Source organism: Triticum urartu, chromosome 7A (assembly GCF_056163025.1).
Source record: "Triticum urartu cultivar PI428250 chromosome 7A, HENAU_Tu73, whole genome shotgun sequence".
NCBI lineage: Eukaryota > Viridiplantae > Streptophyta > Magnoliopsida > Poales > Poaceae > Triticum > Triticum urartu.
The window spans coordinates 383,096,727-383,114,431 of NC_141879.1; the positions used below are offsets into that span (position 1 = coordinate 383,096,727).

The 17,705-nt window shown below is 45.5% G+C and overlaps 1 protein-coding gene, 1 long non-coding RNA gene and 1 pseudogene across 3 annotated transcripts; 2 read left to right on the forward strand and 1 right to left on the reverse strand.

The window, feature by feature from the left end:
• Positions 1-915: 915 nt before the first annotated feature.
• On the reverse strand, positions 916-3,204 carry LOC147959672 (uncharacterized; annotated as a pseudogene).
• A 2,399-nt stretch (positions 3,205-5,603) lies between these two features.
• On the forward strand, positions 5,604-8,393 carry LOC125522387 (uncharacterized). The gene is made up of 3 exons (XR_007289747.2): positions 5,604-6,065; positions 7,661-7,773; positions 7,868-8,393. It is a non-coding gene; the product is annotated as an uncharacterized LOC125522387 (long non-coding RNA).
• Positions 8,394-8,458: 65 nt separating this feature from the next.
• LOC147959673 (uncharacterized) lies at positions 8,459-11,402 on the forward strand. Of its 2 annotated transcripts, XM_087536428.1 has the most exons (7): positions 8,459-8,694; positions 8,755-8,790; positions 8,907-9,005; positions 9,087-9,154; positions 9,231-9,747; positions 10,191-10,467; positions 10,545-11,402. In XM_087536428.1, the coding sequence occupies exons 5-7, from the start codon at positions 9,604-9,606 to the stop codon at positions 11,198-11,200; spliced, it is 1,077 nt and encodes a 358-aa protein (XP_087392554.1). In that variant the 5' UTR covers positions 8,459-8,694; positions 8,755-8,790; positions 8,907-9,005; positions 9,087-9,154; positions 9,231-9,603; the 3' UTR covers positions 11,201-11,402. The 2 variants fall into 2 exon arrangements, with proteins under 2 accessions (XP_087392554.1, XP_087392555.1); XM_087536429.1 differs by having other exon boundaries at positions 8,907-9,154.
• Positions 11,403-17,705: the final 6,303 nt, after the last annotated feature.

The following is a 17,705-nucleotide window of genomic DNA, read 5'->3' on the forward strand; positions in this document are numbered from 1 at the left end:
CATCTAGGTGCTTCTCCCAGAGTCTGTGCACATCGCTTGGCTCACAGAATACCAGTATTGTTGCAAAGAGCCTCCTTAGAGATGATGGCATCTTATATAATTGGATTCAGTGAGGGACTCATCCAGTGTGTTGTCTCCTTCGATCAATCCCCTTCTCTCGGCATCTTCACGAAAGGTTGATAGGATCTCACCATTAACCGTCCTTAGGTCCTCATAAGAGGTGGCGCCAGTGACATGGTTTAGGAGGACCCGCAGGTAATAGCGTGCCCCCTCGGCAGGATGAGCTAACACAGTTCTTCCAATTTGTCCACCTGTATCTCGTACCCTTCTTCTCCAATATTTTTTGTTCTTACTTGTCTGCCAGGTGTACCACTTGGGGAAGTCCCTGTACAAGATAGAACGAGCATCCTCATGTAACCTGTTTGCCTCAAAGTACTCTGTAATCATCGACTTCTCAACACCTTCACGGTTAACTACTCGTTCAATATTTTGGGCCGCTTGGAATGACGCCATGTGCATGTTTGGTAGATGGAGTTGTAGCTGCTTCACGGGTGGTGAGTTCTTACTCAATTCAATTCCATATATACTCCACAATGCTTCTGGAGGAGTGACCCACCTAGCGTCTCTATACTGTTTGATCTCATCTATGTCTCCATTTTTGTCAGACTCACTTACATCAATAGATGCTCGGTCATGGCCCTTGTATATGTACTTGAATAGGTATTTAACGGCCTTTATGCTTCCGCATGCCTCAACATTGATGTGACAATTGAAGTAGCGCAAGAGATGCGGGTTGTATGGGACGACCCACCTATTATCTAGCCATTCCTTTCGAACCATTGCTTTACATCCGTCTTCACGTCGTCTGTATAGCGGGTAGGAGTCCTTGCCTTGTAAGGTAGTCGCATTGAAAGGTCACGAATAGTGATTCTTGCAAGAAGGACAACCCTTTGTGCAAGGGCATTCACGATTCAAAGCACCACAAGGTCCATGCATCATATGTTTCACGACCAACTTGTACAGTTCTGGGTACTTCTTCTTGTTGGGGAGCTCGGCTGAGATAAGGCGATCATACTGCTCGGGGCAAGTGAGCTTGTATCGCCCCCCCATGATGAGCAGGAAGTGCGCATGAGGTAGGCCCCTCTTCTGGAACTCCACCACATACACATAAGCCCTCACCTTGCCCAAGATATCCTTTTTAAATAGCTTATTCTTGAGTTCCTCCAACTTCGCCCTGAAAACATGGATGATGAGATCTGGACGATCTTGAGGTGTCTGGCCAGGGTACAGTTCCTTCCTAATCTCATCCCAGTTTGGGTTGCATTTCATTGTGAGGAAGATGTCTGGCTTGCCATACCGCCTAACTAAGGCCATAACATCCATGTAGCGACGCCTCATTTCTCGTGGACCACCGATAAATGACATAGCTAGAACTGTGCATTTTCCAATGGAATCTTCCCTACACTCACCGGCATGTAAGCTATCCACCAAGCCTTGGTACAGGTCTGCCCTTATTTTATCTTGATGACCCCATATATAGTCCAACCGGGAGTTCTCAATCTTGATGTATGTGTCGACCGCGAACTGTTGGAAAAGACGCTTACCAAAGAGGATCGGGTTGAATATCCCAGGACGCATCTGGAATTTGTAGCAGTAGTAGTCCCTCACAGACACACATAGCCTACCTCCAGAAGCTGCGTAGAAAATTGAAAACAATGGTGATGTTGATTGAGAGCACACCTTAAATGGACGGTGATGTAACAACATATTGCAACACTAACCTGCATCATCATCATCAGCAGCGTTCTCACTGATTGTGGGATTGGAGGACCTATTGTTAAGGCCACGAGCTAGACGAGCTGCCATCACGGTTTCATAGGGCACACCTTCCTTCGGGATATCAGTATGCCACCCAAGTTCACCTCTAGGGAAGAAAAGAGGGTACGACAACGCATCATAGCATCCATGGTAGGACTTGATGCCGTATATATCTCTATTCTTCCCTTGTAGGATGACGCTATTATCGAATTGTCTTCGACGTTCACTACCCTCCACCCACATAGCGGCTACTTCTGAAGTGGTTGGCGCGTTATATGTTCTTTGATCCATCTGCTGGTCAAGGTTAAGTGTTATGCGATAGTCATCAACATCATCAACATGGCCCATACTCCGGAGGTGTTCAGAGTATGGGTTGCCACGAAGTATGTTGACCAATTGTGTGATTACTTCTTTGTCTTTCTGGCACTGCTCTTTACGGCAACTGCGATATCTATGTTCTAAACTGGGGTCATCATCATAGAAGTAGAGCTCCAAGTGACTACGAATCCATCTTGTTTGCCGAATGACCGTATGTTGTGGTACATTTGGCCATGGGCACGAAATGTATAGATAGGATGCTTTGATATGTTAGTGGTATCACTATCAAGGTGACAATATAGTGAGGTGAATGAGAAGTGGCCGTTGAAAAACCTAATATTGTCATGGAAATGCCTGGCATCAGAGTCTGCACTTGTCCATAGCCTCATGATCTCGGGTGGCGTATCTGGGTTGGCCAGTTTGATCTTCCCCTTACGGCAACAAAAACCCTTGGACTCATGCTCAAACTTCTTTGCACATCAGCGTTTGCAGTCCTCCACCGACTTCAGCTTGTGTGTTTCTGTTGGGAGTTTGCTATAAACCATATCATAGGGATCTGGAATGTTTGAAATAGAAGCAGAATCGTCATCATTGTCAACCTCCTCCATTTCAACATCCTCGTCGCTGTCCTCATCTGAAATGTTCAACGCACTTTCAATATGAGTACAAAAAATATGCACATGATATACACGCGACATCGTGGAACATGATTAAAATACCCATCCCGGCGAACATGTAGCCTTCCTCGTCTTCCGAGTCTTCCTCCAATATGACACCCTCTCCATCACCTATCGGATAGTTATTTATGAGGCTCATGTATCCAATAGGTCGTGCACGAATATAATAAAAAAGTTTACCATCATCATTGACTCGCGGGTGTGTTGTATGTTCTTGGATAGTATCAGGAATTAGAGATGTATTTTCTATGAATACAACATAAATGTATAATCAATATGATTATCAACGACTTATCTTAGAATGTCAGAACAATTAAGAGAAAACATTACCATTAGTGGCAAGGACAGATTGTGAAGGAAGTTCAAAATCATTGACACCTTCCACAGTCATCGCTGGATTTTGATCTAATGATTCATTCACGCCATCATTGGGTGCTAGATGTATTTCACCTGGATCGCACATTCGCAATGTACTTTCTGTTCATACAACATAAAAATTTCAGTGACTAAATCTAGAGAATCAGAATACGAAGTTAAAAATATTACCATTGTTAATGATGACCGATTGTGGTGGATGTTCAAACCCATTTATGCTGTTTGGGGCAATCGACGAGTTTTCATCCATCAATGTGGGTCTTTTCTTCCTACCATTTGCATGGAAAGCTTGGTTTCGACGATCCATCAAAGCTTGCCTTTCTCCGGGTGTCACATGTTTTCTCCGTGGTTCCGTACTAACACCCATATCTGGCGTCTCCGCACACGATATATCCTCAGAAGTGGGTTGAATATAAATAGGGGAACCAATGAGCTCAGGAATAGACCAATCACGTCTGACTATGGAGCCATCAGGACCAAATAAACTTGCATTTTCACGAACTATCTTCGGGGTGTAAAATGGGTTCTCCATGGCGAAGGAATCTTAGCTGAGAGTGTTGCGCCTTGACGTGCGGTGAGCGCTCTTTGCATGCTTTTGCTCATGAGTCATACTGGCATACCGCTCCCTATCATTAGCACGTTTAATTTCCATCTTCTCTGTTGAAATCACATGATAAGTGCACAAACAACATAAGAGTACTAATTGTGTGATCTCGGCTAATGAACAATTCCGATTGGTGCTGAGTAATTATTACTTGTCGATGATTTTGTCTGCTGATAGGCTTCACGCTTACTTTCTATTAGTGCATCCATCTTATTGTTATCCATGTGAGCATATCGTTCCCTATCATTAGCATGTGTACTGTTGATTTTCTCTGTTGAATCACACGAAAGTGGCAACATTGTCAGAGTGCTTGTTTGTTACATGTAACGAATGAACATTTTTGACTGGTTTGATGCAAATTTTACGTGTCGATGATTTCATTTTTTGATAGGCTTCACGTTGTCTTTTTAGTACCGCTTCTTTCTGATTGCTATCCATGCTCACATATCGTTCCCTATCTCGTTGCCTCCTTCGCTCTTTGGGATCTATGGGTTGTGGCTGAATATGGGATGATGTGGGACTAATAGTACTGCAAGTGTTGAAGTCAATAATATCTACAGAATGGAGAATCATCACATATGTAGAACAATGAGTAATGAATAATTAGCATAGTAAGATTTATTGGTTGTATTTATACCATTCTGGTGGTTTTGTTTGTTTTGAACCGGCAAATTAATCAATTGCCTCCGATATGTGTCATTTCTGCTGAACTAGTCATTATCTTCAAGAGGAACCATATTTTCCTTGTTGCAAGAAGTGTCTTCTTGTTCTAACGATGGCACGTCAGGTATAGTTGCTTAGAAACACGGAACAACAGAATTGCTATATTTGCAAGTAATAATATGCTTACTATTAAGCACCTTTAACAACTGACGTATCTTGACTTGATTGTGTCTCTTGGGAATGAACCAATAGTCGAGCTTTCTTTTGTTGATTGGCTTCACGACGCTTTTTAAGTAGCTCATCTTTTTTCTCTACATCCATCTGTGCATATCGTTCCCTAGCACGTTGCCGCTTGCGCTCTTTCGCATCTATAGGTTCCCCTACATTATTAATATCAATGACACCTAAAAAATAGAATAATAATTTAGTTATTTCTTGTGCATCATATTGTACAATTACACATCATTAGATCATTAAATATTACTTTGGTTCGTAGAGTTCAACATGTCTTTGAAGGGAGTACGATCACTCGATCGCGTCGGAGACTTCATCTGCAAGGAAGATAGTATATGAAAAAGTTTCTGTTACTTGACCACCGTGGTAAGATTGTTATTGTAGAGTCCACGCTTATTCTACCTCACTCCAATTCATATTCGACTTATGCACTCCTATTTATTATACCACGAATTAAAATCACTAATGATGATAACTTAAAATTTATTCATGCAAGTATGCTAGTTGTCCAATGTCTACAGTGAAATTCAGTTGACATTACCTCAAGAGCATAAATTATAATTTGTTGATGCAAATTAAAATGATACATATTTTATATCCATAAAATTAATAGCACGTCGTACCACAAATATCTTGCATTCTCTCGAGTCACAACATTTCATCAGACTATTTTTTAGGACCGTTTACCATACATTAGATATTGTCCACATGAGAAAATATAAGAAATCGTTGTACAAGAGAAAAACACAGCGTAGTAAAACATTTAGCCCACCCAGGATAACTAATCTGGTCAACGGCCTATTACATCAAGTGCCACCATCCATCCATTCTAAATAGGCCCAACTTGGGCCTGCCAGCACCGTTGTGCCACTATGCGCACCGTCCGATCCTCTGGACGACACATATCAACAACACGATCGCAAAATCATCACCGGTGGAAACCCTACCGAAAATATCCTCCAATTTTTGTCGTCATTCACGGAAAGGAAGGAGATAGCGGCTGCGTCGGCGCCGAATTCCTTGCCGGTGTGGCCGCGCCCGCAATTCAGGATGCTCGAGGGCGATGTCGTGTCCGGCGTCGATCTACCCCGCTATGCTCATTGAGTATGTGGTGCCGCCGTCCTTGAAGGTAGACGTCCTAGCCATGGTGATGGGGGCTGCGTGGGCCGTTGCCATTGATGGCAGGCGCTGTGGCCGGGAAACGGCGGCTGCGCGTGCTACGGTGACGGTGGGTCGGGAGACGTCCTCCGCGCTGAAGACGGAGGCTGAGCGGTTTCTGTGTGCTGGAGTTTGCTCCGGCGGCATGGAGAGGAGCTGCAGCCGGCGCATCGCAAAGGGATGGAGGCCCCCTTCATCCAGTCACCGATTATATGTGGGTACGTGTATTTCTGCAACCTCATGTATTAGTCTGAAGCATACTATTCTATTATGCTCGAAGCCCAAATAGTAAATAGGATGTGCTTTGCATAGAGTCGATGCTCACAAACATGGGGCTAATTATACATGGTAAACATGAATAAACCATAGGTCTTACCGAACCAAATTAGATAGGAGTCTGCGTGCGTTTATCTTAGCCGTGTGGTACCCAGGTTGATAGTCGAGCTGATTGAATTGGAGGCGGGGAAAGATCAGCAGGAAACCAATGCCACGAAGAGTGCGTGAGGTTCGTATGCCATGTTATCCAACATTGTGTGTGTGGAATCAGACTTATATGCAACCATGGGTAGGAAAGTGATCCTGTATTAATTAATTAGAGTTAATGCGCATTATTACACAAGGAATTAGTGGGGAAACAAAAAAATGGAAAGAACATATATATGGCAGTTGATCCGGGACAGAATCTCATATGTCATTGATTTTTTTCATCCAGCTGGATTTATAATGATGACATACGTATAAAAATAGATCCTTGTGAAGCTGTTTTAGAGGCGACAAACACTAAGTGGCTGTGCGAACATCATTATAGAGCATCGAAGTGAATTTTGCATCAGACTTGAACCCTCCTCATTCATTGAACATGAACATGGCTCATTCGTTGAACAATCAAGCTGGCCCGGTTCTGCAAGGACCCTAGAGCATCTCCTAGTGCCGCACGGCAGGCTGCCAGCTCGTAGGGCTGCTGGTTGTCTGGTTGGAAGACAAGCTGGCTCATGTATGCCGTTTTCTAGTACCCTACAAAATAGGTTTAATAAAACAACATACAATACATATTTTTATATAAGATGGTCATGTTAAACATTCTTCAATTACACAAGCACTCATGTTGTGCTCTGTTGACCTCAAGCATTGTGGCACCTAAAGTCCAGAGCCCCTGCTTTGCTAGTCCCCACCGCATCAAGTGGCGTGACACATGCTGGTCCCAGACATGTAGGTAGATAAACTCCCTCCTAGTTGAGCAATAAAATGTTAGCCCACTGCCAATAAAATGTACTCCCTTCATTAGGACCACATGTCGGTATGGCGTGGTACGGTCGTCTGACCTGTGTAACATTATTTTGCTGACATGCATCACTATGCCAATGACATCTGGGAAAAAATGATGTGAATTTGTTAAGAAAGTCTGGCTCAACTACATGTCAGCAAAATTCATTGTGAAATGATACAATGCACCTGCAAGCATCCTATTTCTGAGGCTATATACATCTATAAAATCAATGAATCGTGGCGGCAATGAAGGGGTGTTAATGCTAGCCCTGGCAAGAAGTATTTCAGTGCACGAGTGGAGGACGATGTAAAAGTCACATGGCACCGGCAATGCAACTAGCATATGCATAGCTGCTGGTTCAAAACCAACTTTTTTGAATAAGTATACTGAGCCGACACGTAGGTTGTCGCTGAAGCGATATGCGATTGGTTGAAATGGATCAAATGCAATTGCATCCATTTTGACCCCCTGGAAATTTATTGCATACATGAGCAGCATGTTGAATATATTATCAGCAGATCACTTAATAGCATATCTTTTTTGAAGACTTACAGTTTGGTCGATGAGGATGGCGTGAAAGATGGCTGCTCCACTCCGGGTATGTTTGATACGAGCATACAAAACCTTTGCCGTTGCGTCCCAACCTCTACTGTATATATGTAGGTTTTCTATTTCGCTGAACCTTACATGTCTGCAATTGGTTGACAAAGAGCACAATTCTGTATATTTATTTATGCAAATAACTAAAAGCAGGAATGGATAAAATGTTGCCTGTCGATCGGCGGTGGAGGGCCAATGGGAGCGGGAACGAAGTTCACAGGCGGTGGTGCCATGACCCTCTTCGAGCCAGGACGGCCCATCCTGGGTCCCATCGCCATGAGCGCCAAGACTCTATTTCTCTTCAACACAACTCATGGTTCAGAACACAGAATGTTTTTTATAGCATGGTATATGGCGGGAAATAGAAGCACTGGAATTTTGTATTGGCATGGTATATAGACGTATATTGACTGATCTGACTATTTTCATTTTCATTGGCGTGAAGTAAATCATGGTGATAGAAAAAAGGAAGTGATTGAAAGAAGGAAGGAGATTGATCACCGTTTGATTGAAAGAAGGAATGAGATTGATCACCGTCATGAATGAATTGATTGCCATGCATGAATTGATTGCGTTTGGATTGATTGTTGATTGATTGTGCTTGGTTGCCTTATGTGAATTATTTCTTTACCAAAGATAGAGTCGATTGAAGGGAGAAAAGAAAATCGGCAGAGGGAGAAAACCGATGGAGGGAGAAAAAAATCGCTGGAGGGGAGGGGGGATCGTACGAAGGGGTTGGACGAAGAGGGGGAACGTAAGATGGGAAACGGAACCTTACGTTTTTTTAGGTAGTAGAGATTTTATATCTTCTGTCAATCTTTTAACAGGGTGACGACCCATTATGGAAGAAGAAACCGTAGGAGAAACCGGCCAAGACCCCTCAACCAAAGACAAAGGTTGTTAAAAGACCTGCCAAGAAAAAGGCAGCTGAACCCATCGGGTTAAACCTTGATGACGACCTTGATGACCCGGACGCAGAGGTAGAACTTGACTCTCTTGGTTCATTTTTCATGCACCTCATTGACAATGATCATTATTAGGATGACGCCCAAGGCAGCCAAGCTGATGACGCATAGGTAATTATCCTTTCCTCCGGTTCAGACCCTCTGCCAACGCAAAAAATCCGTCAAGTAGTCCGGAAAGTAAGATTTTCTCACCCCTAGCTCACTTGGATCCAAACTTTCTTTTGAAGAAGTAGCAACACGAAGCTCGCCGCACAACCTGGCACAGCGGCCAGGTAGTCACTTCGGCCGGTTTACCGAACACGCCGGTTCGGAAGCGTCGATCTGAGGTCTCAAACACTTCTGATACTTCTTATCCCAAGGCGGGTTATTTCCGGCATCCTCTTAATCCATTCGATTCTAATTATCAGGGAACGCCTCTTTCATCATCCGGTGAGTCAACAGCCACATAGCTCCCCCCTCTTAAGACTGTCCCTGGGTAACCACTTTAAACTTAATCCTTTTGACGCTTTATATTTACGTATTATACTGACCTTTATATCTTTTTCTTTCAGAGCCAAGGCCAGACCCAGCAAGAAAGCTCGTGTAGATAAACCGTCCGACGACCATGTGGTTGTTGAACCGGAGAGAACTCCAGAACTGGAAAGAACCAATGTTGATGCCATAGTTGATGATCCACCCCCTCAAGACCATGATTTTGTTGAACCAGTAGAAGTTAACCCAACAGGTCATACTGATAAACCGACAAGCCCGGTCCCAACTGATGATAGACCTTCAAGTCCATCTAAGGCTGCTGATGAATCGTCAACTCTAGTAAAGGCTGCTGGTGACAAGGAAGATGATGTTATAATTACTGGTGTTGGCCACACCACCCCTGGCAATCTTGTTGCATTATCAGAGCATAGTGCTAAGGAGGAACTCTCTGCTATGGGCAAAGGCAAGTGGAGCACAAACTTGTCAAGCTACGCCCACCTCAATGCCCAAGAACTTCATTCTGGTTTCTTAAACCGTCTGTACACAAACCGTGACTACGAAGCCGGTTTAGTGAATCTGATGAAGGAGCGATATGAGGTAACTTCATAACTGTTTCTCTTTTTATGTCCAAGTTCTAGTACCAACTCCAGTAGCCCCCAAGGGCCAATTTATGATGCCAATCTAAACCGGGACTTTGCAATATCACAACTCTGCATGCTTATCTTCCAAGGGCTGGTTTATCTTTTAGGATGAACCAATACTTTTAACTTTGTAATCCTGAAACTTTCGTTAGTGTAGTCCCCAAGGGCCGGTTTATCTTTCCAAGCTGAACTGGGACTTTAACCAGTGTTACTTTGAGCAAACATACATTAGCCCCCAAGTGTCAAGAATAATACTTGTATTGTGCTTGGGACTTGTTAAAATTTTTCTGATAATCAAGCAAATAGGCATTAGCCCCCAAGTGCCGAGTGTATAACTTGTTATGTGCTTGGGACTTTCCAAATTTCACTGCCACCTCATAATATGTCTTTCTCTTATAGGCTGAGCTGAGCAAAAAGGAAGCCCAAACCGCTGACCTTCAACAAAATATCAAAACCCAGCAAGCAGAGACCTCCAAAGCCAAAGAAGAATTGACCAGTGCATTAGCAGCTATGGAGAAGCTAAAGGAAACTTTGAAGAAGGAACAGGCAGACTGGGGCATAGAGAAAGCCGCTTTACAAAAGAGAGCCGAAGACGCAGAGGCAACCCTTAAACCGGTGGTCGAAGAGCTGACCAGTTTAAAGCGGCAGATCAATGCCACGACCTCTGCTGTTTTTGGTAAGTACCTCACCTGAAGCTTTTCAATATACATCATCTCATCGGTTGCCGGTTTACTGATGTTTGCAATGACACAGGAACTCGCATTACCCATCTGGGCTCTGACATGCGGATGAAGCTGAAGGCTGCCTATACACTGATTGAGCAGTTATATTCCGGAGCTCAACGGGCCATTTGCACCGCTACGCATAATAAACCGCCTCCAACCTTACTAAAAGAGACCATTGAGAAGCTGTCTATGCTGCCCGCCCGGTTGGATGAACTAAAAAGATCAGCAGCCAGGTCAGGTGCGCTGACCGCACTAATCCGGGCGAAGGCATGGATACTAAATCTTGAACCGTCAGATATAGGCAGTGGCTACCCTGGCGTGAAGGAGGACGGCTCAAAATTTAACAATGATGATCTTCGGAGGTTGACAAGGGAAATGCACCCCATAGCGAGCAAATTGGCTGATGAAACGGATCTCTCTCATTATCAGCCGGTTTATGATTCTGATCAGGAAAGATATCCTGCGCCGACACATGATGTAGAAGATCTTGTTCCGACAATCCGTAAGCACACCTATGCCCCTGATGTTGACCCCTCAAACCTTATAAGTGATGAAACTGTATTTCAAGCCTTAACTGGAATCGATTGGGAAACCATTGACTTCCAGCCACTGGGTAGAGAGGAGGAAGATGCACCAGCACAGGACGATCCACAACCGTCAACTCAGCCTGGTGACGAGTCATGATCCGGAGGCCGGTTTAGCGTTCGGCGCACTACCACCTTTGCCAAAATAATTATTCTTTTGGGCATTAAAACGCTTCGTAATAGGCTAGTTGAAAACACTTGGTCTGCTATGCCATCGTGCATACTTATTTTGCCTGATACCGTGAATCCACCATGCTTTAGGAGATATTATGTTTCATAACCCTTAGTGGTGTTTATTCAAATTATTCCTGCATACAATAAGTTTGAAAGTGTCCTAGCGGTTTACCGCTGGACATGTCATGACGCCCAAATATATAGCCGGGGTTTATAACCAAGGTTGTACTTTGAAAATAATCAAAGATGAAAGAAGTAATACCTGTGATATTGAATCACTCTGTTGGTTGACCAACTTTTGTATAGTTAGGGCTATAACCCCAATCCTGAGTATAGATAACTCCTTCCATGTTTTGCCGGTTTATGATAAAACCGTACCGGGCTATGATAAACACCGGTGTATATAATGCTGGTGACTTATAGTCAAACCAGACCGGGTCAATAAAACATTGGATTACAACTGATCATGTACTTACAACTTATTGTTGAAAGCCAACCCGGGTCAACAAACGCCGGTTTATCATAAAACATTATAAATCTCACCAGAGGAGAAACAACTTATCAAATAAAAACACAAATAAAACATGCAAGGCTTTTCATGGGCTGTCAGGACCTAAATCAAGGCTTTTCATGGGCTGCTAGGCCCTAAATCGAGGCTTTTCATGGGCTGCCAGGCTACTGAGTTAAACCATTTTCAAAGCCTTTACGATGGACCTCAATCATTAACCAACCGTCGTTTTAACTTTGACAAGTTCAGGGTCTATGAGATTGACTTGTCAAACGTTCGGCGAGTCATACCAGGTTTACCTGGACGGAGTGGCTTACTTAAAAAAGGCAGGATAACCCGGGGTTTTAGGTGAATACACGTGGCTTCCAAGCCTGGCTTGATAGCCTATTTCAAGGGTGCAAGCTTTTTTGTTCTTTGAGAAGCAAAGAACCCCCAAGCAACATATGAGCTGTGCTCGGTGGGTGCCTATGTTTGAGCTGTGCTGTTGCAACACTCTCTTTGGCCCCACATAATGTTGGGGATATTAATATTAAATATAAACCGACCATGAGGGGTCGAGTTATGCCCATCAGGAGTTAGTCATGTTCAAAGCCCATAAAGGCAAGGCATATGGAGCTTTACAGAGGAGATCTACATGAAGGCCCAGGGCCCAAAAGCGGATTAGGGCCCGTAGATATAAACCGCCATATGATATGTAACTTGTGTTGTAAGGCAAGGAAAGGTAGAAACCGAGCCGGACACGAGTATGAGCCGGCCTCGGGATTCTGTAAACCTCCGGGCGTCAACCTGTGTATATAAAGGGACGACCCGACGACGGTTTAGGGACAGAAAACAATAACTCAAGATCCAGGCAAAGCGGATTCGGTCCCTGGTCATCGAAACCCTAGCAATTCCATCATAACTGGACGTAGGCTTTTACCTTCATCGTAAGGGGCCGAACCAGTACAATTCCTTGCGTCCCTTGTCCGCTTTAACCACTTTAAACTAACCCGTCGCGATGGCTCCACGACTAAGTCCTTTCACGAGGACATCTGTCGTGACAAAACCATGATAGTTGGGGCCCACCTTGGGGCTATCGCACGATGGTTTTGAGTTCTTGAAGGGCAGCTTCGAAGGACTCAAGGGATATGCTGTGGGCCGGATGACCAAGAGTCGTTGCGGCAAGCTCTACATCGACAACGCAGGCTGGGGCCCCGAGGCTGACTCAATCGAGTATGGGCACCGGGTCCCCTTTGGCAGAATACACGTCTTCATTGGCAAGATCGGCGAACATGTCCCTGAGCCGGACATCTGCACCGACATCATCGAGATGGCTCAGCGTGCAAGACCTGCCCGCGTTCAGCCTGCCGTGAAGTGTGCCTTCATGGGAGTCATCCACGGAGTGGAGTCTAAGGATAGATCGGCATCTGGTGGCAAAACCGTCGTCTACTCTGATGACGAGTCTTCAACTGGAGAGACCGAGTCGCTATATCAGCCGCATGATGGCCGGATTAGTGGTGGTTCCGATGGTGATAGTATTCCAGACTTCCTTGAACCGCCGAGCCGAGTTGCAATTTTCATGGCCGGTACACAATCGGTGCAGCATTCTTCTACCGCCACAGCAGTGATCTCCGGTTCAGCAGCGGCAACACCGGCCGAGGTAGGGGGCTCTGCATCACCGCCGGCTTAGGCTTTGTCCGATTTGTTCGACACCCTGGCAACGTTGATAGCAGCGGAGGTTGACGTGGCAAACCAGGATTAGCATAACACGGAAATTGCAAAGGTGAAGGATCAGATAGCTCAAGCTAAGGCAGATCTGGCAGCGGAGAATACCAAGATGGCCGCTGAGCGGGCTGGATTAGAGGCACAGGCCTATCGGCTTATACTGGATTACAGTGCATCAGATGATGTCATGAGAAGAAGGTACCGTCTCACCTGCCGCCAGTTTACGAGGGAAGAAACCTCTTTAACACACCAGGAGCAGGCACCAGCAACCAGCCAGTGGTAAACCGGGCGGAGGCACCTGGAAGAGGGGCGCTAGTTCAGCCACGCGCGATGGATCCGCCTTGTCAGAACAATGTCCCATCACAGCACGTCCCAACGCCTCCGGGTCATTACTCTGACCCGTTGGATAACATCGTTGCCGCCGCTTCACGATTGGCAGCTCTCTTGATCGATGGCGAGTCTCCGGTAGCAGTTGAAACACGACGGGCTAGGGAGCTCCTTCAGACAGCTTTGACTCAGCAGCAGGCTTATTCACACAGTCGCCCCCGCCCAAGTCGGAGCTACATCAGGCATATTGATGAACCGCCTGTATCAAGTAGTGCGAGAAACCGTAACCCGCCGCGAGGTCATAACCCGGCGGGCGGCGGTGCTAATGCCCAAGATGTGGTGGATCACAGTAGAGCGCATCGAAGCCGAGTTAGCAGCGCAGTACGCGGCCCGTTAGCTTACTCCGGCTCGTCCAACTACTTTGGTGGAGCCAGGCGTGATTTTTAGTTCTTTGGGGGTGCCGTGTCTTTCCCCGGCCATACGTAATGTGCGGTTACCCAAGGACTTCAAGGGTCCTTGTAAGGTGCCCAATTACACTGCCGATTTACCCCCTGAGTCATGGATTGAGAGTTATGAGATGGCGATGGAGATGCTGGATGTGGATGATGCGGCATGTGCTAAGTACTTCACTATGATGCTAGAAGGGACGACTCGTACTAGGTTAAAAAGCTTACCAGCTAACTCCATTGGATCATGGGCCGAGTTAAAAAGTCGGTTTATCCAGAATTTCAAAGCCACGTGCAAACAGCCCATGTCCATCATGGACTTAGCCGCCTATGTTCAAGAGGAGGGGGAGTCCACAACCCATTGGGTAAAGCGAGTCTCAGCTATTCTGCATTCATCAGACCGCATCAATGCTGACATGGCCGTCTTAACATTGGAAGGAAATTGCCGGTTTATGCCCTTGAAACTAAAGTTGGGAAGGCTCAAGCATCACTGCAATGACATGGCCACGCTTATGGCAGCTCTGATTAAGTATGCCGATTCAGGCAGTACCAAGGACCCTGAGTCTGAAGATGAAAAGACGGGGAAGGGAAAGAAAAACGGCAGTGCCAAGGGGCAGTAACATAACCTGGCGGGTCATGGGAACAATGGTAAGCGCAAGGCAAATAACAGCTTGGATTTTGTGGCTAACACCAACACCCAGGATAATGGTCAGCGCCGTAAGGGTAAACCGCCCCAGCAGGGTCATGGGAGTTTAAAAAATCAAGTTCTTTCCAGTACGACCAGGGACCGCACGGCGGTTCAGGAGGCGGTTCTCATGGGCCGGGTTACGGCGGAGGCAGCTCCGGTTCAGGATTTCAAGGCAATCAAACCGGACATGGCAATCAAGGCAATCAGGGTAACCAGGGCGTTTATAATAATCAGGGAGGTCAGCAGCAGCAACAATCAGGTTATTAGAGTAATCCGAAGCAGTTGAATAGTGGGCAGTATCATGTCTTTACCACTAGCTTATGTAAGCGCGATCAGAAGCTACATAAGAGGGCAGTAAATTCCGTTGAACCAGCGGTGCCTCGTTATCTGCGCTAGTCTGAATAGCCCATTCTATGGAGTCGAGAGGATCATTCACCCCGGGTTGATAATCCGGGTCATCTGGCCTTAGTGGTGGCACCTCAGGTTGGGGGGTACAAGTTCACCAAAGTACTCATGGACGGAGGCAGCAGTATCAATATCCTTTATTATGAAACCTTCCATCGCATGGGGTTGACAGATAAGAATCTTAAACCGTCAAACACCGTTTTTCATGGTGTGGTGCCTAGTAAATCGGCGTACCCAGTTGGTAAGATAGCTCTGGAGGTCGCTTTTGGAGATGATCATGACTCAAGATCAGAAACATTGACTTTTGAAGTGGTAAAAATCAAGATCCCATATCATGCCCTGTTTGGACGGCCGGCTTATGCTAAGTTCATGGCAAGGCCCTGTTATGTTTATTTGCAGCTTAAGATGCCGGGTCATAAGGGGACCACCACAGTGCATGGGAGCCGAAAGATTGCTTTGGAATGTGAAGAAGGTGATGCGGCCTATGCTGAGTCGGTTTGTGCAACAGAGGAGTTGAAGTTTTACAAAGACAATGTTGATCCAATGGATATGACCTCTCTGAAAAAACCAACTACAGAGCATGATCCGGCTTTGAAGTTTAAATCGGCCGAGGAGACTAAGCTGGTCAACTTTGTTCCCGGTGATTCATCCAGGCAATTCAGCATCAGCGCTAACCTAGATCTGAAATGGGAAAGCGCGCTCATCAAGTTCATCCGTGAGAACTGGGACATCTTTGCATGGAAACCTTCTAACATGCCAGGTGTACCGAGGGAACTCGCTGAGCACACTCTTAATATAGATCCCAAGTTTAAACCAGTCAAGCAGTTTCTCTGCCGCTTCAATGAAGAAAGGCGCAAGGCTATTGGAGAGGAAGTAGCCCGGCTCTTGGCAGCAGGGTTTATTGTGGAGGCCTTTCACCCTGAGTGGCTAGCTAATCCGGTGCTGGTACTTAAGAAGAATGACACTTGGCGTATGTGTGTGGACTACACAGATCTGAACAAGGCCTGTCCAGCTGACCCCTTTGCTCTCCCTCGTATTGATCAAATTATTGATGCTACGACGGGTTGTGACCGTTTGTGTTTTCTGGACGCTTATTCTGGCTATCATCAAATCAAAATGGCAGTTAAGGACCAGGAGAAGACAGCTTTCATAACTCCCTTTGGAGCCTTCTGCTATGTATCTATGCCTTTTGGGCTCAAGAGTGCCCAAGCGACTTATCAACGCTGTGTACAGAATTGTCTTCATAATCAGATTGGGCGCAATGTTCATGCTTATGTGGATGATATTGTGGTGAAGTCCAGAAAGGAGGAAACATTGATAGGTGACTTGAAGGAGACTTTTGATAACCTCCGGGTTTATAAGATGATGCTTAATCCAGCCAAATGTGTCTTTGGTGTACCGGCAGGCAAGCTTTTGGGCTTTCTGGTGTCTAACAGGGGCATTGAGGCTAATCCAGAGAAGATCAAAACTATTACGTCTCTGGCTAAACTGGCGTGTATTAATGATGTGCAGCAGCTGGCGGGTCGTATTGCAGCATTGAGCCGGTTTATCAGCCGTTTGGGATAAAAGGCAATCCATCTGTATCAGATGATGAAGAAGACATACCATTTTGTCTGAAGTGATGCTGCCAATGGAGACTTTGAGAATTTAAAGCGGAAATTAGCTGAACCGCATATCCTTGCCGCTCCTGTTGATAAAGAGCCCTTGTTGCTATATGTGGCTGCTAATGCCCGGGCTGTTAGTGTAGCTATTGTGGTGGAGTGCAAGGAGGCCAGCAAGGAGTATCCGGTTCAATGGCCGGTTTACTACATCAGCGAGGTGCTTATTGAGTCCAAGCAGAGGTACCCACATTGGCAGAAGTTGGTGTATGGGGTTTTCATGGCAAGTCGGAAGCTCATGCATTATTTTCAGGGTCATCCTATTAGAGTGGTCAGTTCTGCCCCCTTGGGGGATATAATCCAAAACAGAGAAGCAACTGGCTGGATTGCCAAATGGGCTATTGAGCTTGGACCTCACGGGTTAAAATATACGCCTCGCACAGCAATCAAATCCCAAGCACTTGTGGACTTCATCAATGATTGGACAGAGTTGCAGGCACCAGAGGAAAAGCTAGATAACACTTATTGGACTATTCATTTTGATGGATCCAGACAATTGGAAGGCTCGGGGGCTGGAGTCATATTAATTGATAAAGGCAGAGCCAGTCAGTAAGTGTGATGCATCCATGGCGGTTTAATTCATCAAAAAGGTGATTTTCCGCTTTGGTTTTCCACACAACATCATAACTGATAATGGTACTAATCTATCCAAGGCTGGTATGGAAGAATTTTGTCAACGTGAGCACATCCGGCTT

Excerpts from the sequence above, each read along its gene's own strand:
- LOC147959673 (XM_087536429.1), top strand. The coding sequence starts at position 9,604 with ATGGGCAAAGGCAAGTGGAGCACAAACTTGTCAAGCTACGCCCACCTC. Across the intron at positions 9,748-10,190 it reads TGATGAAGGAGCGATATGAG|GCTGAGCTGAGCAAAAAGGA; the intron begins GTAACTTCATAA and ends TTTCTCTTATAG. Across the intron at positions 10,468-10,544 it reads CACGACCTCTGCTGTTTTTG|GAACTCGCATTACCCATCTG; the intron begins GTAAGTACCTCA and ends GCAATGACACAG.